Raw genomic sequence first — 25,731 nt, 5'->3', positions numbered from 1 at the left:
GAATTCCCGGTAGTCAACGAATATCGAGAAACGAGCCTCTGTTCGACGCAATGCTGGCTGCACTTCTCCTGGCTGCCCGGTTTTCAGCCGCGCGAGCACTTCCAGACGCTCGTAAATTGGCGAAAGGGAGAAATAAAGTGAGACGAAGAGAAGAAGACGAATAAGAAGAGGGAAGCCTTCGGTCAACGAGAGAGAATCGAAGGATGGTCGAGAGGAGAGAAAGAGGCAACGAAGGGAAGCTGAAGAGCCAGAGGCGGCTGCGACCATCGATTTCTCGACCGGTGTTACGCTCCTTCGACTGGGAAAAACTTGCCGCTCGACGATCCGCTATGGCTGTACGCGGTGACGAGAAAAATGCTCCTTGGGGAATTTGTTATTAAGACGCACACTGGGTGTGCTGGAAAAACTGAAGCAAAGTTGCGAAGGTAGAAAATCATCGAAACATAAAAAGACCTTCTAATTATTTGCATTGAGACGACTGTAGCTTGCCAGGTTTCTGGGTTCAAACGAACAATGGCTTTAATTACCAAAAATATTCAACGTCGGAGGAACTATTTTAAGATATACACTGGAGGCGTTAAAAATGTTAGGATCAAAATGCAGAAATAAATATTCGACGAAACGAAAGGATTTTTATACTTTGAAACGATGAATATAGCTCGTCGCGAGATTTTTCCATTGAAATACGTGGTAGCTTTAAAAATATTTAATGTAAACGTCTATGAATAGTCAAAGAACGAGAAGTAGGTAAATTATATGTTAGGATATAATTGTCATTTTTCTGTATAATGTCATCGGAAGAAAACAAATTGTGAGTACGATTTTTGCAAGTGTCAATCGACACAGTCAGCTACGAATCGATAAAATGGCCTTGCGGAATCTCAACACTGACCGATGGTACAACGGACAAAGCATAAATCACGGAAAGCGTTAACCTAGATTCCGTTCCTTGAAACCACGCATGCATATCAATATCACGAGTTTGCAAAATTTCATGGAAAAAGGGAAGGATGGATTCACGTAAATCTAACAATAAGAATGGATCGACTGTTTTCAGTACGATAGCACAATTTCTGTATCACTTCTACTTCGCAATTGTTATAATATTTCCCACGTAATATAAATGCGAGTATTTAAAAAAATATAACAAACCTGCTTTTCATACGAAAAACATAAAATAGCAGGCTTAGCTTTTTTAGAATTGAATTTTCAGGAAATTTTTGAAAGTTTTATCTATCGTTTACGATAGAAACGACACGTATCTTCTGATGTTTTATACAGAAGATATGACGCATGAAGCTTCAAAACCAGTTTTATTGAAAACAAATATACTTAACATTTAATTAGTTAACAATCTGTGAAAGATTTAACAAATGAAATTTTGCATATCAGTAGAATGAAAATATTTTCTTAACCTCCGTACCAGAAAGAATGAACTTCAAGCTAATATTTTTATTCGAACGCATCGACCAACCCCTTGAAGAACGCGACGGAGGGTGGAAAGAAAAATGGAGGCCTCTGAGAGCGCGACTGGGCCATGGTGTAACAATAACATGGAAATAGATACAGGGGACGTCGTGTCTCATATATCTTGCTGAACACACGGCTACACAGAGGGAAAGGCCCTTTTTCTTCTCTGCTTGTGCCATCGCGCGAAAAGTTTATCGGTTATTGCCAAGCATAGTGACCCAGACACGACTATGAAACTTCCTCCAACCCTGCGCATATGGACAAAAACTTTACCCCTTTCGTGATTGACTGTGCGCCACGTGCTGAGTGATTTACAGTAATTCAAGAAAGCATTTTCTCACTTATCCAAACTTTTTACCAATTTGTATATCGTATTGTACCTGCTACACGAAACACTTAGAAATTTTCTTGGCGTTGAATGAAATGCGGTTATTACGATTACATTATGACTATGTATAAAGTTTAAAATGCGTATAACATGTAAAAAAGTGCGTAAAAAAGTAAATATCTTTCGAAAAAACATTTCAATTGCGCGTAGTTCTTCGAAATTACGTATTTAATCGAATTAATTTCTATTGAAATATGTGTCGTTTCGTGTGCTACACTAGATTAGCCGTGTAGTAGTGACACACATATATGAACACCACATATGAAACTGAAAGAACAACTGCGCTATCAAATTTGAAACGAATCGAATATCCAACACGATCCTTTCAGACATGTATGTATATCGAATTTTGTACAAATTCCACATCGACCAAACACAAAAGAGAAAATCGCACAGCATACCGACCACATACAGTGCTCATGTCCACGATATTCCTCTATCCCTTAATTCTCACAATTCAGTAATCTTCGCCATTTTTCATTCGCAATTCTTTCTGCGATTCCTCTCGCCCTTATTTCGACGAAAGACACAACTCGTTGACGGAAACAGATTCTACAAAATCGAGAAAGTATTCGGTTGCCCGAAAAGTGTCTTTCCTTTACAGACACGTCTTTTACAACGACGCATCTTTAGACAAACATGAAACCTAATCCGTCGAACATTGTGATCTTTATCTCGATAGAACAAAATGGATCATACGTAATTCGATAAAATAATATAAAACGGGAAATATTGTGCATCCATTATTTCCTTATAAAACGAAAGAAACTTTTCAAACGATCTAATATGTGCGTGCACAGCGTCTCGTAAAACAGATGAATACAATTGGTCCACAATTGTGGTAGTGTGGTAAAGAAGATGGTGAGACAAAGAGAATGCTGAGACTCGTGCAAATGTATATCGACGAAGATCTTGTAAATCACATATTAAATAAATCTGAAATTTTTGATATCAATTCTAAGTGTAATCCAAGTGTTGTTACACATTTATTTCGGCGATTAAGATCCACAATTCCCAACAGATATAAATTTTTATAAAATATAAAAGTATAAAACATTATTAATATAAAATTGGAAATATTATATTAATAATATAAATATTTGTATTAATAAATATTAGGTTGTCTGAAAAATGTCTTTCTCTTACAGACACGTCTTTTACAACGATCTTTATACAAACATGAAACCTAATCTGTCGAACGTTGTGATCTTTATCTTGATAGAACAAAAAGGATCATTCATAATTCGATAAAATAATATAAAACGGGAAATATTGTGCGTCCATTATTTCCTTATAAAACGAAAGAAGCTTTTCGGACGACCTAGTATGTGCGTGCACAGCGTCTCGTAAAACAGATGAATACAATTGGTCCACAATTGTGGTAGTGTGGTAAAGAAGATGGTGAGACAAGGAGAGTGCTGAGACTCGTGCAAATGTATATCGACGAAGATCTTGTAAATCACATATTAAATAAATCTGAAACTTTTGATATCAATTCTAAGTGTAATCCAAGTGTTGTTACACATTTATTTCGGCGATTAAGATCCACAATTGCCAACAGATATAAATTTTTATAAAATATAAAAGTATAAAACATTATTAATATAAAATTGGAAATATTATATTAATAATATAAATATTTGTATTAATAAATATTAGGTTGTCTGAAAAATGTCTTTCTCTTACAGACACGTCTTTTACAACGATCTTTATACAAACATGAAACCTAATCTGTCGAACGTTGTGATCTTTATCTTGATAGAACAAAAAGGATCATTCATAATTCGATAAAATAATATAAAACGGGAAATATTGTGCGTCCATTATTTCCTTATAAAACGAAAGAAGCTTTTCGGACGACCTAGTATGTGCGTGCACAGCGTCTCGTAAAACAGATGAATACAATTGGTCCACAATTGTGGTAGTGTGGTAAAGAAGATGGTCAGACAAAGAGAATGCTGAGACTCGTGCAAATTTGTATCGACGAATATCTTGCAAATCACATATTAAATAAATCTGAAACTATTTTGATATCAATTCTAAGTGTAATCCAAGTGTTGCTATACAGTTATTTCGGCGATTAAGATTCACAATTCTCAACAATTTCTACGTAGTTCAAGACACGTTCCTAACGACCAAGTAGATAGTTTCATTTATAACAGTCGATATTTCATACGAATTAGCAGTTTTAGGATTGAAAAATTTCTAGAATAGAGTTACAATTGTTTCTAGAATGATTCATGCGTTAGGAAACTGTCTAGAAGATGTCTCGAACCTTGTCCGAATTACAAATTTGTATCTCCACTTTTACACCACTTTTTCAAATTTAAACTCATATAAGAGAAACACAGGAAAATTCTCGTTATTCATGAAAGCAAATAAACGAGATTCGTATTTTTTAACGATAGAATAAAATTGGATAGGTTCATCAAATTAAATATAAAATAACATACATCAATCTAATATGGGAAAATGGTGATATTCGGTGTTTCGGAAAATCTAAAAAAGAAGATGGTAACTTTTAATTTTGATACGCCGCAAAATTGCCAGAAGATAAATTACACGGGCGTGAATAACGAAGTGCTGGTATCCAGAGGTACGAGAGAGCGGATGATTTTATATCTTCGCTAAAATTTTACACGTTTGTTACGCGTTGGTACAATGTTCATTCGACAAAGAGAGAAATGATTTATTTACCGATCGACGCATATGATAAACCCCATCGTCGGTTATTTGCATAATGATTTATATTTTATTTGTTAACTTTGATCGTTTAATCAAGACCGCGCGTATTTACCGATTCTGTGTTCTTTATCAACCCATACACACTCCATTTCCACCGGTGTCCATAAATTTCTAAATATTTTTCATTAAAATTATCATGAATCTTTCCTCTCTGTTGTTTCCGCGCGTTTCCATCGTTACGACTTGCACAATTCATCGACGCGATACAAAAACCACCCACCTGTATTTTCCTGTTGCGAAAACGAAAACGAAGAAGCCATGTACCTTGTAACTGACACGCAGATCAAACTACGATCAACGACGAACAACAATTTTGGTAACGCGAGTTCTCCATAAAAGTCGATCTGCATCCGAAAAACGCCTCCAGGAAGCGTGGATAGTTTTTTTTCTCGTTTTATATTTCCAACAACGGAACCATGTTCCATTGGAAAAAGCCTGCCACTGCGAAAAAATGTTTCTAATAATTGCTGGAAAAATCCGCAGGCCGACCGATCAATCAATAACGGAGAACGATATTGTTTTGCGACGCTATCGATGCACATGCTAGTCGGATACTCGTCTGACAGCAGGTGACGGTGACAGGTGTCAATTTCGAGGTGACTGCTGTCAAGGAACGTTACCTTCTGTCATCGACGTTAAATTATGACCGTTTTCCCAACGCGAATCTTGCCGCCAGTTTAAATGCTGTTCCCACTTGTTTGAAGTATTCTCTTCAATGGATACAAAACATGGTAGAGGAACAGACCACGGGAAACATGTCGCGTGTGTTGACACGATATCACTTTTCGATGGATCACAGATCATATAGGAAAATGAGAATCCTTGTTTAACTTAGTCCTTTGGCTACCAAGGATGATGTTTATTTGTCTAAAAACTTCAAGATGGATTGAGCTATACGAAACCAAGGATATTAAAGACTTTAAAGCTGTAATGTGCATATATATCGAATTATCGACACCTGTACAGCACAGAACATAACGATTCTAAACATTTGATCGACGTTTGATCCAGCATTTATAGCATTTGTAGGGCAAAATCAAGATTCATTTTATTTTCATTTACCCTTTCTTTAATCCTTGAATATTAGCACAACGAATACCATGACGTAGCAACAAAATCCTGTTGCACGTAACGACAAGTCCAAATAAAATGTTCCTCCACTGACCAACATCTTCCTGGAAACAAAAGAACAATTCCTCAAGATCTATCACTCGAAACTCTGCAGCACAGCTCGCGACATTTTAATGCCCTCGATCCTGAATTTACGAAAACTAAGCCGAATCTAAGGAAACCGTGCTTAAACGCAAGAAGAAGACTTCTCGTTATCCGTGGGTAACGAGTCGTGTCTCGTATCGATGCCAGACAGCCTGCCCCTCTACACAGGCATCGGCTCTGGTTCGATCAATTTCCACGCGGAGCGCAAAGAATTGCGCTTCCGCCGTCGAAGCCGCTGTCACCGGTCTCTGCTATCCTCCCGCTCCCCCTTTGCCGCATCTGCGTCAATTACAGACGAACTTGGTCGGTTCTCCACAGAGAAGCAAGAGAGGAGAACAGCGAGAGCGAGGAACAGAGACGGGCAACATACAAACGAGAGGGATAGAGAGAGAGAGAGAGAAAGAAGCAAACAGAGGAAGGAGGGTGGTTGGAAGAGGAAAGAGGAGCGGTTCGCTCGGATATACGTGGCAACGAGGACCTCGGATCTTGATGGTTGCGCGTAGCAGAGGCAACGGTTACGAGATGCGTTGGTGTGCGGCTCCGGAGAGAGGAGAGACCGGGCCAGCAAGAACGGCCAGAGGGACAGGGACGGATGAACGAGGCGGAGAGGCGGAGGGTGACGGAGATGGAACGAAGGGTGGCGGTGAACGCTGGCGAACGTGCCAACGGGAGGAGGAAGGGGGTGCAGAAAAAGGGAGGAAAAAAGAGACAGGTACGCGTAGAAGGAGAAATATACAGGCAACGCTCGGAGAGCACGGCGACCGGAGAGAGAATTCAGCGAGAGAAAAAGAGAGAACGAGAGATGTGGTCGCAGGAGGCGGTGGAAGTGGAGGAGGAGTAGCAATCAATACAGAGCCACCAGAGCAAAACCATCCCTCGACTTCTATCTACCTCTCTCTTGCGCTCGGTTCCTATCGCGGTCTCGCTATCTTTCTTCTTTAACCTCCACCATCCCTCTATCTCCGTTTCTCTCGCTCTCTCTACCCCTAACAGCCACGAATACGACGGTTATATGGATGCTATAGGGCATAGAGCGTCGCTAACAGGGACTTTCGTACGCTTCCACTCGGCTGTGTTGGCCCGGTCTCTTCTCTCTCTTCTCTGTGTATCTCTCGCGTTGTACACACCCGCGCGATCCGGTTCCGTCGAGAGCGACCGCGTCTGCCGCTGCTGCTTCTGTTAGCTGCCACACGGCTCTCTGTGTGCGCATCGACTCTCTCTCCTCTCTGTGTGTTGCTCGGGTTACCTGCGATTATGAGCGATCGTGCGTGCGCCAGTGGACCGGCCGGAGCTCGGAACGCGCGCCCGAGCTACGCGGCTCCGATTTGGCTTGCAAAGAGGTGGTTTGGGTGTTTCGATGAACCAGCGCGCAGGATACCAGCGAAATAATTGGATTTCTCTTCTTTCTTTCGTTATGTCTTTAAAGAACCGTTTCCGTAAATTTCACCCTTAACTACTAATGCAGCACGATCAAATGCGTTAAACATTATGAACATGGATATAGTTTTTGCCTTTGCGAATTTACAATATAATTTGTAAGATATTCCAACGATAAATGCCCGCATAGGGTAGGTCATTTATTAAAATCGTCTTAACAAATTCCATCGTGCTATTAAAAAGGAATATACGGTTTCACTTAAAAAATTAATTTCACTTTTTCCCGCCACCACTCGATCTACAGAAAACAATTTCTACCATTTGGTTTCCTCCATCGAACAACTTTTGTAGAAATATTATTTTGGTAGATTCAGTTCCTCGCGAGCTATTCTTTACTACTAGCTTGTGCGTCTCGCGTTAAATTGGTCGTAAACAAATCATTAAGCAGAGGGTTGATATAATAAAGAAATGATAGAGAAAGAGGACAAAGAAGACATTTCTTAGCAAATGAAGTTAACTGGAGACAGATCGTCGTTGTCATGAACAATACTGCGTTCTTGAACCGATAATAATTACACCACGTGGTTCAATGCTGTGCGCATAATTCAAGGGCGAAGAGAAAGGTTGCTTAGTTGAACGTTCACGATCCCCGTGAACTTGGATTCGCAAGATCATGGACCTTGACTCTGCCGACTCGCTAAACCTTCCATTAATGAAACTAGCGTGAAACGCTTCGATCACTGCGTAAATTACATTTCCTTCGATCAACGAGTATAATGCGAACAGAAGTCCAGGCGAACAGTCACGGAGGATGAGGATTTGTTAGACATACAGACGCGTGACATTTTAAACCAGATTTCAAACGTTACAAGGTTACTAGTGTAGTATCGGAATACTCAGGCTGTAAGACGTCGCTGCTGGGTACAGCCGCTTTTCTTTTCATTTTTTGTATCGTGGAAGAAAAATCGGACTCCGGTCGCCGGGATTCGAACCCGAGTTCCAAACGTTAGCAACCTAAGGCGCTAACCACTGCGCTGCCGTCGTCCGACACTTTTTTAAGAAGATTTAAAGTTTATTGAGTCCAAGAATACAGTTTTAACAGTTTACAGAATTTTTGTAATGATATGTTAGGCAAAGGTACCGATACGCGGCGGTTTCGTGTTTAATACAATTTTTGGGTTTAAGCCGCTGGGGAGCGGAGCTTTTTTATGATTTTTTTTTATTTTTTTCTATCCTGAAAACTTGGTCTCGTCGTCCGACACTAGTTAGTGTCGAGTGATAGTATTTGCTATGGAGTGCCGCCACAGGCCTTTTTTCCACGATACTACACTAGATACGCTTGAATCATGGTCGGTTTTAATCTTGACGCTGAATAATTAATAAACTACGATTATTTATGGATATTTCAAAATGCAAAAATGTATAGAATGTATAGAATAATATCTACTTAAACACATGAAACAAACGTCTATTTAAATTCTATTGCTTTGCTTGTGATTAGATACGGAAATAGATAGCTTTTCATGTTGGATGTTGCATGTACGCGATATAGTGCTTTAACAGGTTGTTAATTAATCAATTAAATGCATTTATTGTTGCCAAACCCGGTTCTAAGTTTAGCGTTTTATTTACAGAAACGTAAGAAGAAATGTGTTTCCATGGTTAGTAATTGATAAAATGGGATAGAAATCCGCGGTCTGTTAATTTGTTCTTTTTCTTAATTTGTTTCAGCATTGACTACAAAGATTATTCGTTGGTAATTAATTTCTTCGACTGTTCTTAACACGTTGCAATTTAAACGGAAGGAAAAGAATTTTCAATTTGCAACTATGCTTACATTATTTATGTTACTGCTATATAGATCATTGTCAATGCTGAGGATAGAAAATAAAATTTAATTTGCCGTGTATTAAAGTCAAATCACGCTGTGAACAAATATGGAGCGACGATCGATTATGGAAGGTAAGGAAAAGCGCGTTAAAATGTTGAAATACTCACAATTAATTACGGGGCCTCAACTCATAGTAAAAGCTGGCTCCACGAGGCTCCATCACATCTGAAACAGAGAAATACGAGGTGCCATTAATATTTCGCTGTCGAACGATTCTCCGCAGTTCCTATATCACCGCCTCGACCAATTAGAATGCAAACACACAGCCATTAGGAAATCTCCGTCACATTTGCATGTTAACCGAAGAGTTTTCTACTCGTTCATTACGCGCCACAGTTTCGCCCTTTATCCTTCGTTTGGTCATTTTTTATTCTCGGTTCGACGCGAGACAGTTCTCATAGTTTTAACATATGACATTCCCTAATAGCCAACGATACGTTCATCGAAAGCCTTGAACATTTTTGTATTTTATTTATAATGAATCGATCGAATTCAGACGTAACTATAGATGCAAATGGTGATAGAATTTAACAAAATATACGCAATATGAAAATCACAAAATACTGTAAGCAATACGATGCGAAATCAGTGTTCGATTTCAGTTATATTGAAAATACATTCCATTTTTATTAGATAGGAACAATAATCTGATATTATAAGGAATTAAATTTCAGTTTCTGTTATCTTTGGATTTAATTATTAAAGTTGCCAAAAATTATTCTTTCGGCATCTATAATCCTTGAGCTAACAGTTGCACGATAACGCGAAACTTTCGTAAATTTTCAGAGAATATGAAAAGATTAAGGATTCAGAATTTCGAAAAAAATTGCACACTCTGACAACTCTATGCTTCGAGTTCGAGCATATCGCAAGAATCAATTTTCCATATCAATGAATGAAAACAGCCGCTCTGCTTACGTGGAACAAAGTACAATAGTGTGCACGCGATTATCGCCATTCATATTCACGGAGCATCCATTTCGCGAGGGATTACAGCCAGCTACTCCTGATAAATATTTATACGTACACGGTGAACGGTGCACCATATGCAACCGAGGGTAAATGTTTAATTTCGCCATGTTTCAGAAGTTCCTGGTGCAAACAGACCAAGTTTCCGTACGAGGGAGCAACTTTGACTGATATCGAAACGATATCGGGCAAATTCGACTATACCGAGATACTTGCAACATACTGTTACGTGTAAGAGGAAAATTAAAGCAAGGACGAATATTTTAATAACTAATATTTCGATCATTTCACTTTGAAATGGAATGCTACGAATATACATTCCAGTCCATGAATTAAAAATTCTTTTTACTATTCTATTACAATGTAAATGTACTGTAATTCTTAAAAAGCATAGAATATCCATGAAATAAATTTATTCCATTCCTTCATCTTATCTCAACTCTTTCGTAAAGATTAAGGGTGGATAAAAAAAATAACTCCTGTCAAAATTGATGATTTTTTATGTATAATGTATTTTTTATCTATTATGTATAAAACAATTCGTTGCTTATATACGTAAACTCCCTAAGAGTTCAAACGCGGATAAACAAAGGGACTTTCTCTGTTTAATGGACAGTGTGGCCTTATTTGTTGTTACGATTTGCCAAACAGTCATTTCACAGACGGACGGTTAGAGAAGAAGAAAGATTTCGAGCGTTAGAAATAGACACGATCATAAGAGAGAAATTATTATTTAGAGTATTGAAGATTGACAGAGGAAGAGTGGTAGTTTAGGACGTGGAAAATCGATTCTCGATTTTCAGGTACACCTTGTACAAAGCCTTGTTATTTATTATTATTTATTGTTATGAATTATCATTAATTGTTACTTCTGTATTTTATTTAAGTATTGTTACAACAAACTCGATTTTCAGATTTTCAGAATCGATCCCTGAATTATCCTAGAATTGAACATTATATATATATATAAAAATCAAAGTTTGTGTGTTCTGTAAAGAGTTCCACAGCAGTCAACGTACCCGCACCAAATTTTCTATGAATATTCTTCAACACCTTAGAAAAAATTCTATCGGGATCCTCAATTACAACCAAATGCGTTAAATTTAAGCCTGAGCAAATTTTTCTATAGTGACTTGATAGGTGATTTTCGATAATTTGAAGACAGAACGTGTGAAGAATCGATTTTCCTCGCACGATGGTGCACGTGTATCCTGGATAATTTCAAAATTTAACGTAAAAGTATCACTTTAAAAAAAAAAAAGCGGGAAGTAAATTAAAGCGAAATTTGAACAAGCGAGGACTTGAAAAAAATTATGAATATTTAAAAAAATAATTTTGTGAGGGTTTAGACCCTTGAAAGAAGGTTTAATGCCCAAGGTTCAAATTATTCAGCCCCTCAAAAGCGCGAGAAACGCCGGGCACACGCAGCTAGTTTCAACTTTCGCTTAAATTACCAACGACCCAGTTTGTCTATGGACAGCTAATTGCGATATAATTACAAATAATACTCGCAGCAATTTATGATATAATAAATGCCGTAGTAAAAAAAAAAAAAAATAAAATCTGACAATTCAAAACTACAATATTTTTCCTACTGCAGAAAACAGGGAAAAATTGACAGGATACATTTTTCTCATAAATCTAGCAATTTTGTGCTTTGAAAAATTTATCAATATTACCGGCAAAATGACACTGAAAGTTATTCACATTTTACTGCCCATTCTTTAAACATGTACCGATCGTTAATAACTATGTGAAACTAACTACGGTGGTGGGCAGGGGGTGGAAAATCCAGGATTCTGTCGTCGTCGCGTGTCGGTCAAATTGCTTGTCTCTCTTTCTTCCGATCGTCGACGAACGAAAGTAATACCACAAACGAGTAAATTGATTTCGAAGTGGAAACGCGAACGAAGGTAATATTTGTGGAGGGTCAGTCAGGTTGGTCGTCGCGCTACAAATGAGAGAACGCCACGAAACGTCTGTATATCGGCGTTCGTTAATACGAAATCAATATTACTAGTCGCGTGCGTGTCGTCTCCGTTTTCGACGGCCGTACAGATTTTTCATTGACGATTCTCGACGATTCGAAACGATAAGGGCACCGTAACATCGACTGTTTTTTATTGTGCCAAAGAAATACTTTCGTGGCCTCGATCTGTCTTTCTCTCCTTGAGAAATTCGTTTGCTTCTCTAAAAGTCTGCTTCGTATATCACTGATTGTCCAACCAAGTCATAAATCATTGCCTTCTTTCATTTACGGATGTCAGAGGAATTTTTTTCACGCGAGTTTCATTCCATTTCACGATGAAACTGGTCGTACGGAAACTCACGACCGACTTAATGCCATTTTTTATGACAAAGAAAGAGTTTAGTATATTATTTTAATATACGTGACACGCGAAAGTATTTATCTATTTAGTATATCGACACTTGTAGAAATAGATAAGCATAAGACACACCTGTGATTATCATAATCGCATTGACAACGTTCGAAACAAATTAGGAAATGTAATTGCAACACGTATGTACTTCATAGAGGTCAGAATACAGTCTTGAAAATACTAGTAGAATTACTATTAACACTTTGAGTGCCACGCAGAAATCACGTGTTTCGCTCAGGACGCCACGGGAGTATTTTTATTATTCAAAGCATATAATGGCAAAATAATAATAAATTGGTGATGTAAGACAACATTCTTTCCCAATGGACCGTTTATCTTATTGGTGGTGACCACCGTGGCGCCTTGGTAACAGCTGATAGCGACATATTGTAACAAGGTTTCGTTTGTTTCAACAAACCATTCGCATTCGTTCTTTCGTCGTAAGCAAAACGTGCAGAATACATTGTCGAAACGTGTAGAAGATATTAGTAAACAGTATTTGCTCATTCTATATATAATAGTAAGATGGAGAGACAAGCGTGACATTGTTATGATTTCGACGAAACATTCGGCTGAAATGGTGAAGGTCCGCAAAAAAAGTTATGTTTGTGATAAACCAATGGTAGTGGTAGATCACAACAGAGGAAAACGTGCTGTAGATTTATCGGATCAAATGATACCATATTCTACGCCACGTAGAAGAACCCTCAAGTGGTATACAAAATTAGCTTTAGAGTTATTGTTAAATACATCAATTTCAAACGCGACGATACTCTATAAACAAGCAACGAAAACAAAAATCAAGGTATCAGCGTTTAGAATGGCACTCGCAATGCACCTTGCACAGTGCCATTCATCAGAGCCGTCAAATATACTTATTCGACAAAGATTGCGACACGAAATGCTGAAGAAAGAAGGGCAAGCGTACCTGGCACGAAAATTTTGCAGAGAGTGCTATAAAAAAATGTTAAACAGTTAGGATCAAAAATTGCTAAGAATCGGACCAAAAAGGTGATCACCTATCGTCCAGATTGTATCGATGAGCCACATTTATGTTTAATGTGTTTTAACACAGTGTACCGTTAAATGCAAGATTTGTTCTCATTCTTTTTTTATTGATGTTCTAATAAAAATGTTTAATTGTTCAATGGGGCACTTTTTATTTCAAAGTATCTTCTATTTATCGGTTATATTCAAAATGCCCCAACTGTCAATTTTCATTCAATTTTTACGATTGTAAGAAGTTCAAAAGCTCCGGTCACCAATGACCATCATGGTGTCACAGGAAAAACCGTGGCAGTCAATTCACATTGTACTCGTTCATTCAAAATAAAATTGCTTTTAAATTTTACCACTCTAATCGTAATAGCCATTTCTTATTACGATACCGACGATATTAGGTTGTCCGAAAAGTTTCTTTGGTTTTATGAGGAAATAATAGACGCACAACGTCTTTCGTTTTGTATTATTTTGTATGATCCGGTTTGTTCTGTTTATCTCAGCACAGCGACATTTCACAGACTTGGTTTCACGTTTGTATGAAGTTGCACTGTTGCAAAAAACACGTTTGCAAAAGAAAGACACTTTTCGGACAACCTAATATTTTTAAAAATGTCACACAGATATATGCACAAAAATGTGTTACGATAAGATATTATACTCTCGTACTAGAAATACTTTCGTAAGTCAGTATATGTACCTCGAGTAAGAGCAAGAAAGTTCAACAATGATCGACAAGGTGATAATTACATTTTAATTAATAGCAATATCGCATCGAAATGATATTAGAGGTATAGAAAAGAAGATGTTAAAAAGAACGAGGAAGACGAAAATTGAATAGCTCAGCCGGATAAATAGCTACCTTATAAATAGCCAGGTTCTGGCACATTACGCACCGGCGAATAGCTAATAAATACGTGGAAAATTTAGTGGCCAACGATTTACATCGTACGCGCGCTAAATAGAATCCCCTGTCGTTATAATTTCTTTCCACTCCGATATTACGCTTCCTCTCCTGTAACCTACCGATCGATCGTTATTCTGAACAAAATAGCGATACGATTTATCGTTACGAGTGATTCTCCAACAGTTTATACTCGACAAATAAATCTTGTAAAATATATGCAGAAAGAAAGTTGATCGATAATTTAGTTAATACAGCGGTTTTTCGATTCGTTTTTGCACCGATTGGACCATGGATTTTTATGTATTTATCGCAAATTTAAACGCAGAAAAATACGCATAATATGAAGGAAATCTAATACAACCGAAGTACGCAATAAAACATCGTAATATTCAGTAGGTGAAACAAATCTCGACATGGGTTTCCCATTTCTTTATTTGTCTTGATAAAAATATGAATTTGCAGAAACATCCACAGTCTAATCAAGATAGCCGAATTTTATTATATATGTTGGATGGTGTGACGATAGGGAAAGACGTGGCTGATTGTTTATAAACGTTGTTAAGATACGTTAATGTTGTAAAGGAGTGTTGTGAGCGTTACCAAGGTTTGTTAAGGGAAAAATGAGCGTGGTAATGCTGTCAGAGTTGAATTAATCGTGGTCGAGAGAAGTTCATCGTGTTGCTGTGACGTAGAAATAGTGATAAGCGAATTCGTGAGGCGCGATATTATATTTGATTTTGCGAGAGTGTTACAATATTGTGTTTATCATACTGTCTTTTCTGTTAACTTATAATAAACATTCCTACATATACAGAACTAATGAAATTTCAAAGTTTTTCCCGTGAAACGTAAAATATGAATAAAAGCTTTCTTATAAGCGTTAGTATACTCTGGCAAACTACCGTACACACATTTTCAGATTTGTTTGAAAATTAATATGACCACGATGGATTCTGTGTCATTACACCGCTAATAAAATTTCAAGGTGTCGATAAAAATATAAATTTGCAGAAACATCCACAGTCTAACCAAAATAGCCGAATTTTATTATATACAGAACTAATGAAATTTCAAAGTTTTTCCCGTGAAACGTAAAATATGAATAAAAGCTTTCTTATAAGCGTTAGTATACTCTGGCAAACTACCGTACACACATTTTCAGATTTGTTTGAAAATTAATATGACCACGATGGATTCTGTGTCATTACACCGCTAATAAAATTTCAAGGTGTCGATAAAAATATAAATTTGCAGAAACATCCACAGTCTAATCAAAATAGTCGAATTTTATTATATACAGAACTAATGAAATTTCAAAGTTTTTCCCATAAAACGTAAAATATGAATAAAAGCTTTCTTATAAGCGTTAGTATACTCTGGCGAGCTACTGTACATATATTTTCAGATTTGTTTGAAAATTAACATGACCACGATGGATTCTGTGTCATTATACCGCTAATAAAATTTTAAGGTGTTGATAAAAATATGAATTTGCAGAAACATCCACAGTCTAATCAAAATAGCCGAATTTTATTATATACAGAACTAATGAAATTTCAAAGTTTTTCCCATAAAACGTAAAATATGAATAAAAGCTTTCTTATAAGCGTTAGTATACTCTGGCAAACTAACGTACACACATTTTCAGATTTGTTTGAAAATTAATATGACCACGATGGATTCTGTGTCATTATACCGCTAATAAAATTTCAAGGTGTTGATAAAAATATGAATTTGCAGAAACATCCACAGTCTAACCAAAATAGCCGAATTTTATTATATACAGAACTAATGAAATTTCAAAGTTTTTCCCATAAAACGTAAAATATGAATAAAAGCTTTCTTATAAGCGTTAGTATACTCTGGCGAGCTACTGTACATATATTTTCAGATTTGTTTGAAAATTAACATGACCACGATGGATTCTGTGTCATTATACCGCTAATAAAATTTCAAGGTGTTGATAAAAATATGAATTTGCAGAAACATCCACTGTCTAATCAAGATAGCCGAATTTTATTATATACAGAACTAATGAAATTTCAAAGTTTTCGAAAGCTTTCTGATAAGCGTTCGGTGTCATTACACAGCTAATAAAATTTCAAAATATTTTTGTATAAAACAGAAAAAAAATATTGATAAAAGTCCCGCGTGAATTTACCGTAGAGAAATTAACACTGTGACAAACAAGTAACGCAATCGTGTCGAATGGTTGATTCGGTTTCGGTAACCACGGGTCTGGATATAATCCAAATTTTCTCGCATTAACCAAATTACCAAACGACGCTGGAGAGATCGGGACGCGATGTAGCGTCACGTAACGGTATTACGCGAACGGGCTTTAATTTCTCGCACGACGCCACAACCGGCAAGAAATCCTGTGGAATTTCACGAACACGCGTTCGATATTCGCACTCTCGAAAACCTTCATCGATGATCACGCTGCATTTCGATTAGACGCTGCTAATGGAATGAAATTTTCCACGCTACACGAAGGTGAAAAGGTAACACTGAATGCAAAAGTTAATACGTTTGAATTTAAAATGTGCAAAATTTGAATTTGAGAATCTTTATCTTGGAAAAATTAAATCTGAAAATTAGAATTCATTGCAATTGCAATGATTATAAATCTGACGTTAAGAATAGAGTACGATGTTCGAACAAAATTTCTTCTGTTTATTTTCAATATGATAGAAAAGCATATACAGAGAAGCTTGTTTTTTATTTTCAGCTAGATTAGCACCTTTATGCTATTATCGATGGCTTTCGTCCAGAGATAAGAGCATCTTTCTTTAATCAATGAATTAACGACGCCTGATAATCGATCGAGATTGCTCGGACGTGTCAAAATCGTTGTAACGTTAGTGGATTGTTCTTTACGGCTGAACTCGCTCAAAGGAGAGCCAATTAATTAAACAAACACATCTTTTTCTTGGTCTCGATAGGATTGAACTCGTGACCGTCGGGGCCTCGTCGCGGCACTCCGCGCCGTTTCAATTAACGCAAATGAGTTAGTTTCGTGATTCGATTAGTCGAGTAGCCGAGTTCGCGCGTTTCTTTCAGATACACAAACTCGAACTCGAAACTCGACCGGCAAGACGTTCTTCTAACTGCGAGTGTTCCATTTCTGATTCGTACGTGTTGCCTTTTCTATGGATCGCTAGTATTAAAGTAAATGACCTTTTCAATTGTTATCGTTTATAACGTTTTGGGTTCGTAGAAATTTTCTTGTCTTTTTTGAAAAGTTAATATTATTGGAAAAAACATCCGAGACTGAAAGTTTAAATTTCTTAATTTTGGACTTTTAATTTTTCGCCTTTTCTCAAACAATGATAACAATGTTTTTAAAAAATTTTTTATTATTACTTGAATATTACTTGCCTGTATTTTGAGAAGGTTTGAATCTAACAGATTTTCATTTAAAGGCAAGGTACAGTATGTTAGGGTTCTTTTGTTTAACCATAAAGTGAGATTAAAATAAAAAAATCAGGAGAAATCTGAAACTGAAAGTTTAGATTTCTTAATTTTGGATTTTTAATTTTTCGCCTTTTCTCAAACAATGATAACAATGTTCTTTAAAAATTTCTTTAATATTACTGGAATATTGCTTGCCTATATTTTGAAAAGGTTTGAATCTAACAGATTTTCATTTAAAGGCAAGGTACAGTATGTTAGGGTTCTTTTGTTTAACCATAAAGTAAGATTAAAATAAAAAAATCAGGAGAAATCTGAAACTGAAAGTCTAAATTTCTTAATTTTGGATTTTTAATTTTTCGGCTTTTCTCAAACAATGATAACAAAGTTCTTTAAAAATTTCTTTAATATTATTGGAATATTGCTTGCCTATATTTTGAAAAGGTTTGAATCTAACAGATTTTCATTTAAAGGCAAGGTACAGTATGTTAGGGTTCTTTTGTTTAACCATAAAGTGAAATTAAACTAAGAAAATCAAGAGAAATCTAACTTGTCATATTTTACTTCTATGGTTTTCAATTATAAAAATAGAATTTTCACGCAATTAGAAAAAAAGGTTGCGTGATAATGTTTATCGAAAGATGGAAACACGAGTCGGCGGAAGGAAGATTAATTATTATTAATATTAGTTATCTGGTCTATTCGTGTGTTGGCGGTAATTCGAGGCGTTTGTTACTGTTAGAGGCGTATGCATTATTCATACGATATGCAAATCGGAATCGGCGGCGAGGTTGCGCCGTATGAACGCGTTACGTGAAAAATACGATAATGCGTGGCCCGAGATATACGCGCGTCGCTGAGAATGAACGAAAGTAGTTTGTTCCAGAGGCGCGATTTGCGCGTTTATGCAATTAGTCTTCGAAATGGTTGCCCCGTTAATCTTTATCCGTTTTCCCTCTTTCCTTTTATTCTAACCTACTCTGTCCCTGCTTCTCTCTCTTCCTCTCTTTCTCCCCCTTTCTCACGCTTTCGTTCTACATTGCCACGAATGGCAAATTTGGGAATTCGAACTAGCACGCGTGGTTAATTGTCGCAGGGAAAAATTATTCCCGTTTCGCGTTGCGTTATTGTTTCGCGAATATAAAATCGGAGAAATAAAATCGAGGAAATGTTATAACGATATTTATATAACGCGCCGTTAAAAAGCCATCCGGGTACGATTTTGCGTAAAAAATATCGGCCATAGTTCTCTGTCGCAAACACTTGTTTATATTCTCTTTCATTCTATATTTTAACCCCTTAACCTACAAGATGATCCGACCAAACGTAAATATTACGGGCATTCTCGAACGTAAATCGTAAGTTAAATGGTTAAGTAGGAAAATGTATAAGAAATAACATTGGGTTTGGTGATTTACAGCAACGAAATTCGACATAATTCTCTTCCTATTTTCGTATATCTTTGCCATTGATATGTAGCGGCACAGGAGTCAAAGGACGAAGCGAATCGATAGCGACTCATGTTGTTATTTTGCCTGGGAGTATCAAGATCGTTAGGATACACGTAATTTAAGAATAAATAAACACCGGGCAAGACACTGTTGCCGCTACGTGCAATCGTCGAACGAAGACGAATTGGAATTTTCCGACTCTCCCTCGACCAGTGTAAACAATACAATCGGATGCAATCGAAAAGAGTTACAGTCAGTTGTCGATCAGTTATCACTCCGTTATCAATGAATTATCAGCGATCTAATTAACGAGTCATTATTTTACGACTTATACACAGTACGAGAGTCTCGGCGAACATAGCCTGTATATTAATTTATTATTTTTAAATATATTCCACGGTTTCGACAACGAGCAATCACGTCATTAAACCTCACCGACCAACATCCTCTACACAAGTCCTCTACGGATATTTAGGTTGTCCCAAAAGTGTCTTTCTTTTACAACGATCTTTATACAAACATGAAACCTAATCCGTCGAACGTTGTGATCTTTATTTTGATAGAACAAAATGGATCATACGTAATTCGATAAAATAATATAAAACGGGAAATGTCGTGCTTCCATTATTTCCTTATAAAACGAAAGAAACTTTTCGGACGACCTAATATGTGCGTGCACAGCGTCCTGTAAAACAGATGAATACAATTGTTCCGTTGGTAGCGTGGTAAAGAAGATGGTGAGACAAAAAGAATGCTGAGACTCGTGCAAATGTATATCGACGAAGATCTTGCAAATCACATGTTAAATAAATCTGAAACTATTTTTATATCAATTCTAAGTGTAATCTAAGTATTGCTACACATTTATTTCGGCGATTAACATCCATAATTCCCAACAAATATAAATTTTTATAAAATATAAAAGTATAAAATATTATTAATATGAAATTGGAAATATTATATTAATGATATAAATATTTATATTAATAAATATTAGGTTGCCTGAAAAACGTCTTTCTTTTACAGACACGTCTTCTACAACGAGGCATCTTTATACAAACATGAAACCTAATCCGTCGAACGTGATTTTTATTTTGATAGAACAAAATGGATCATACGTAATTCGATAAAATAATATAAAACGGGAAATATCGTGCTTCCATTATTTCCTTATAAAACGAAAGAAACTTTCCGGACGACCTAACATTTCACAATTTCAATAAATATTATTCCATTTACTTTAAATCTTATATTATATTCTCCATACTGGTGTCTCATAGTAATTACAATATTATTTTCACAACTTAAGTCTAACATGCACATAAATATTCATTGTTCAATGTAGATGAGACATTTTGTATGTATAACACTGATATACCGATAATATATGTAAATCTTTCCCCTCGGAAGGGGATAAAATTTTATTCTATTAAATTTTCAAAGTTTCAACACACAGAGTCTAAATGACCGAGTAACATCGTTTCGTGCATATGTCAATAAGCATACTCGTGCCACTTGATGGATGGATTAAAATAATGTTGCTTCCACGTAACAGTTGCGAACAACGCTTCAAGTAATTAGAGGTTTACCTGCTCTCGTAACTTTATCGCTCGGAAGGAAGGGTATTCAATGTTACCCAACTTCAATGTATACAGGGTGTACTCTGTTAACCCAGCCACGTGCCATTCAACAATCAATACCTATGATACGTGCAAAATTCGAAAATATTTTCACTTTCATTTAACGTCGCGCTATTTTCTGACCAAAATTCGTCGAACGTATCTTATGTAAATCGTATGAGTAAGTTTATATTTTTGCGATCAAAATTACACAAAGAAATAGAAGCTCGTAACAAATAATTTTTTTTTTTATTTTGGATATCTTTTTATATCCTTGCACACTTGTTGAAAATTATAGTGATATAAAATATAAATCAATTCACTGTTATATTTCAAAATAATATTATTATTATTATACTTTTACTATTATTATTTACTATTATACTATACTATTGTTATTATATTATAAAATTATTATTATTATTATTACAGAAAATTCATTGTTTTTCTTCGAGTCATTAAACAACGATAAAACGAAAGATCTGAACTAAACGTAGAACCGAAGATCTACGAGACTTGAGTTACGTCATTATTTTTAACCTTTCAGCCCATCATTTCAATTTTCCATAAACGTCTATGTAAGCAAAACCCATGTAAATAGTAATCATAGTCTAAAATCAAGAAATCTTTTCAACAAAACGAAGTTGATCACTTTGATTCTTAAATAGTTCAAATGTCAAATTCAATTTCGTTTAATTATCTAAAAAATAGCTCTATCACTAACGAACGAAAAAAAGTGATAGATTTTAATTGAAAAGCTTCTAGCAAGAAGGAGATAGAAAAGAGGAAAAACAGGCGGTGTAAGGGGTAACAAAAAATAAGGAAAAAATAGGAGAACGTCGATAGGGCACGGTAGAGAAGATACAAATGTGAAAGGGTGAAGGGGGCGGTTCAACGTTTCCGAGGATCGTAATATGTGTATATGGCGCATCACGAGTGCAACAAGAGACAGAGGCTGAGTCATCAATATAACTTTACGCACGTACGTGCCGCGCACCAACGTCACCACTACAATTCCATTCATAAACATAAAGGCCGACTTACGCACACCGATGCGCACGTGTGCCTATTAAAGAACCGTATGCAAATGAGCACACGTGCGCCCGCGCACGTGTACCTGCGACACATGCTAAACTTTCGCTTAGCCTAGAGCTTTCCGAGTATTTCATTCAAGTTTCCGATTCTAATCGTACGAGATTGTGGAGAATGAAAATTGAAAAGGTTCTATGGAAATTGTTCCGAGAATGTGATTGTTTCTACAGTTATTTAAAAAAACGCGTATCTCATTTGCATTTGTCTTTGACATCAACTTAATACGTTTGATTTTATATTATTATTAAAATCTTATGAATTGCAAATTATTAATATCGGTAAATTCTCTTGTATAATATAATAACTACTTATGGTTATGACAGAACTAATTTTACGAAATAAATTTTACAATTTGCATTTAGAGCATCACGTGATAATAAAATTGTAAAATTGCAAAAGAAAAGTGTATAAACTACAGTTTGTAACTTGACAAAACACTAGTATCATGTAGTTGATGAATTATTATAAAAGGGAGTATTGTACATGATTTTGTCATTTGCGAATAATTAATTTTTGTAAAGGAATTTGTAAATTCAATTATTTCGTTTCTGTCCATTATGATATGGATATAAAATAAAAAAAAAACAGATCACAGACAAATAACACAATATTGGCAATTAATTTTTGAAATTTAAATTACGAACGTGAACTTGAATTCAAAATTGTGTTAGATTTTTGTTACATATAGATTTTATAGATTGTTCGAATACGGAAGTATTTAAAGGCTACAATAAAATCATAACTAAACTTTGGCGAAGTCGAAGAATCTGAGAGTTGAAAGTTTCCAAACAGTTTCAAGTGCAATACAATTGCCAACTTCATCCTACGAATTCCTTCTAACGATAATTACACCATTCAAGCGTTCACATTCTCTTCAATCATAATAAACACTGCACGATGCTTAAGAACTGCTAAAGGAGCAATATAAAAACTATCCAACCGAATGAACATAATTTCCAAGCAGGTCACAACTTTTTAAACACACTATTATTACACTCATACGTATAATGCGCGTAATCAATCATGCGTAACGTGCGTGAAATAATATTCATCTTTACACGCACGTTGCACATACACTGTTATTGATGAGTATTTGAATACTTACTCATCTTTCATAAGATGTATTTATTAAATTGTTCAGAAAATGCATAATTTCCTCGACTGTGGATATGTTCTGCATTGCACTTGATAAGATTAAATGAGGGTAATTTGTCATGAATTTTTTTAACATTAAAACGTTAACTAACGATTGTATAATGGCATAATTTTTCAACAAAATGAAATTCGATAACTTCTAACTTATCACGTTCGTCTTGCAACTCTTACAAATATCTTTCACCAATTCTTATGTTGTTATCTCGTATGAATTCAAAATTTTAATCAATTAATCTCTGCTTTGGTAACTTGGGGCAATTATAACATCTTGTCCAAAGTCAGAATATGTCTTAATATTCATGAATGATATTATGTAACACAAATTTAAAATTCTCATAATATAAAATACGTGAACTGTGTATTTTCTTCCTCTAAATACACGACAAATATATATAAATGAGCTCTGTGATTATAATACATATATATATTATATATATGCGTATTTTCTTCTTCTAAATACACAACAAATATATATAACTGACCTCTGTAATTATAATATACATATAATCGTATGAGAATATACGTAAACGCATAGAACATATGGGGCGTGCAGACAGGCAAGAGACAAGCAAATTGGCTGCTCTCTCGCTCGAATGCAAGATTCTAATCAATTAATTTTTCCTTTAATAATTTGGAGCAATTATAACATCTTGTCCAAAGTCAGAATATGTCTTAATATTCATGAATGATATTATGTAACACAAATTTAAAATTCTCATAATATAAAATACATGAACTGTGTATTTTCTTCCTCTAAATACACGACAAATATATATAAATGAGCTCTGTGATTATAATACATATATATATTATATATATGCGTATTTTCTTCTTCTAAATACACAACAAATATATATAACTGACCTCTGTAATTATAATATACATATAATCGTATGAGAATATACGTAAACATGGAACATATGGGGAGTACACACAGGCAAGAGACAAGCAAATTGGCTGCTCTCTCGCATGAATTCAAAATTCTAATCAATTAATTTTTCCTGTAATAATTTGGAGCAATTATAACATCTTGTCCAAAGTCAGAATATGTCTTAATATTTATGAATGATATTATGTAACACAAATTTAAAATTCTCATAATATAAAATACGTGAATTGTGTATTTTCTTCCTCTAAATACACAACAAATATATATAAATGAGCTCTGTGATTATAATACATATATATATTATATATATGCGTATTTTCTTCTTCTAAACACACAATAAATATATATAACTGACCTCTGTAATTATAATATACATATAATCGTATGAGAATATACGTAAACATGGAACATATGGGGAGTACACACAGGCAAGAGACAAGCAAATTGGCTGCTCTCTCGCATGAATTCAAAATTCTAATCAATTAATTTTTCCTGTAATAATTTGGAGCAATTATAACATCTTGTCCAAAGTCAGAATATGTCTTAATATTCATGAATGATATTATGTAACACAAATTTAAAATTCTCATAATATAAAATACATGAATTGTGATTTTCTTCTTCTAAATACACAACAAATATATATAAATGAGCTCTGTGACTATACACATATATATTACATATATAATCGTACGAGGATATACGTAAACGCATGGAAACATATGGAACGTGCACACAGGTAAGAGGGAAGCAAATTGGCTGCTCTCTCGCTCACGATAGACCAAAGAAAATACATAACCCTCTATTTTATGTGTCTGGCCATTGTGTGTGTGGATGAGCATGGACGCACGCGCGTCCACGCGTTCGTGTGCGTGCACGCTGCACACGTGTCCCAGCCGCGTTATTCATCCGGCTTATACGTACGAGTATATATAGGTCTGATGCGTGCGTACGTGTATGTTTACACACGACCTTCCCCATGTTACGAGTATCTGGGTCAGTGTCTTCCTCGAGAGTGGCTTTTCGAGCCTCGATTCGGTGTTCCCACCTCGATTTTCCTTGATTTTGTAAACGTGCCTCTCTTTTGTTTTTTCGCTGCCAAGGTTAGCCCTCGGTGATTGCCACACAGCATGGCGTTTCCGTTTGTCCAAACCCTCTGATTTTTCTGCCCTCTTCTTTTTCCCTTTTCGTCCTGCTGTATACTTTTCTCTTTTTCCCTTTTCTCTTTTTTTCTGCTGTTATTTGTTTTCGATTGCCTATTTGCGTTTTGAGTGGGCGGATTTGTTTAGAGAACACGTGACCGCAAGAGAAGAGAGGGATTTTCGAAAAACGATCCGATTTTCAAGAGGAAGATCTTTCCAGCGGAATCTGTGCGACAGGTGGAAAATATTGAGCTTTATCAATGGAATAATTCTAGAGAGAAAGATGTCCAGATAAATTATCGTAGAAATACGGTGTAACTGACTCGGGTCGTAGCGTCTGAACCTCTTTTCACACTGATCAACTCTGTAAATTGAAGAGCGAAAAAAGTTGATGGCGTTACAAATACTATTTTTTAAATTTACCTTGAAATGTGCTATCTCTTATGTCATATTCCTTTCATAAATAAACTCGTGGAAGTAGGTCGTTTGATTCTTGAGAGTAGAATATTAATCACATTCTTATGTAATGAAAATAAGAAATTAACAGAAAGTGCAAATCATCAATTTGGCCTTTCAGGGGCTCATATAAATGATATCATCTAATAGAACATGCGGTAATTATTGCGA

The 25,731-nt window shown here is 35.7% G+C and overlaps 2 protein-coding genes across 25 annotated transcripts in view; one reads left to right on the top strand and one right to left on the bottom strand.

Annotated features, from left to right (window-relative positions):
* LOC126869373 (bromodomain adjacent to zinc finger domain protein 2B-like) overlaps nt 1-25,731 on the bottom strand; it is a 229,673-nt gene that overhangs the window by 70,458 nt on the left and 133,484 nt on the right. For all 24 annotated transcript variants that reach the window (XM_050625812.1, XM_050625813.1, XM_050625811.1 and 21 more), the window contains one exon: nt 9,194-9,251. The gene's annotated coding sequence lies outside the window, so the exon portion shown is untranslated. The remainder of the gene's footprint in view (nt 1-9,193; nt 9,252-25,731) is intronic.
* Nucleotides 13,014-13,415, top strand: LOC126869544 (uncharacterized). Its single transcript, XM_050626197.1, has one exon. The coding sequence runs from the start codon at nt 13,014-13,016 to the stop codon at nt 13,413-13,415; it is 402 nt and encodes a 133-aa protein (XP_050482154.1).

Source organism: Bombus huntii, chromosome 9, assembly GCF_024542735.1.
Source record: "Bombus huntii isolate Logan2020A chromosome 9, iyBomHunt1.1, whole genome shotgun sequence".
NCBI lineage: Eukaryota > Metazoa > Arthropoda > Insecta > Hymenoptera > Apidae > Bombus > Bombus huntii.
The sequence above is the reverse complement of the archived record's forward strand: the minus strand, read 5'-3'. Positions and strand labels throughout refer to the sequence as shown.

What these genes read in the sequence shown, in the direction of transcription:
- LOC126869544 (XM_050626197.1), top strand. Translation starts at nt 13,014, where the DNA reads ATGGTGAAGGTCCGCAAAAAAAGTTATGTTTGTGATAAACCAATGGTA.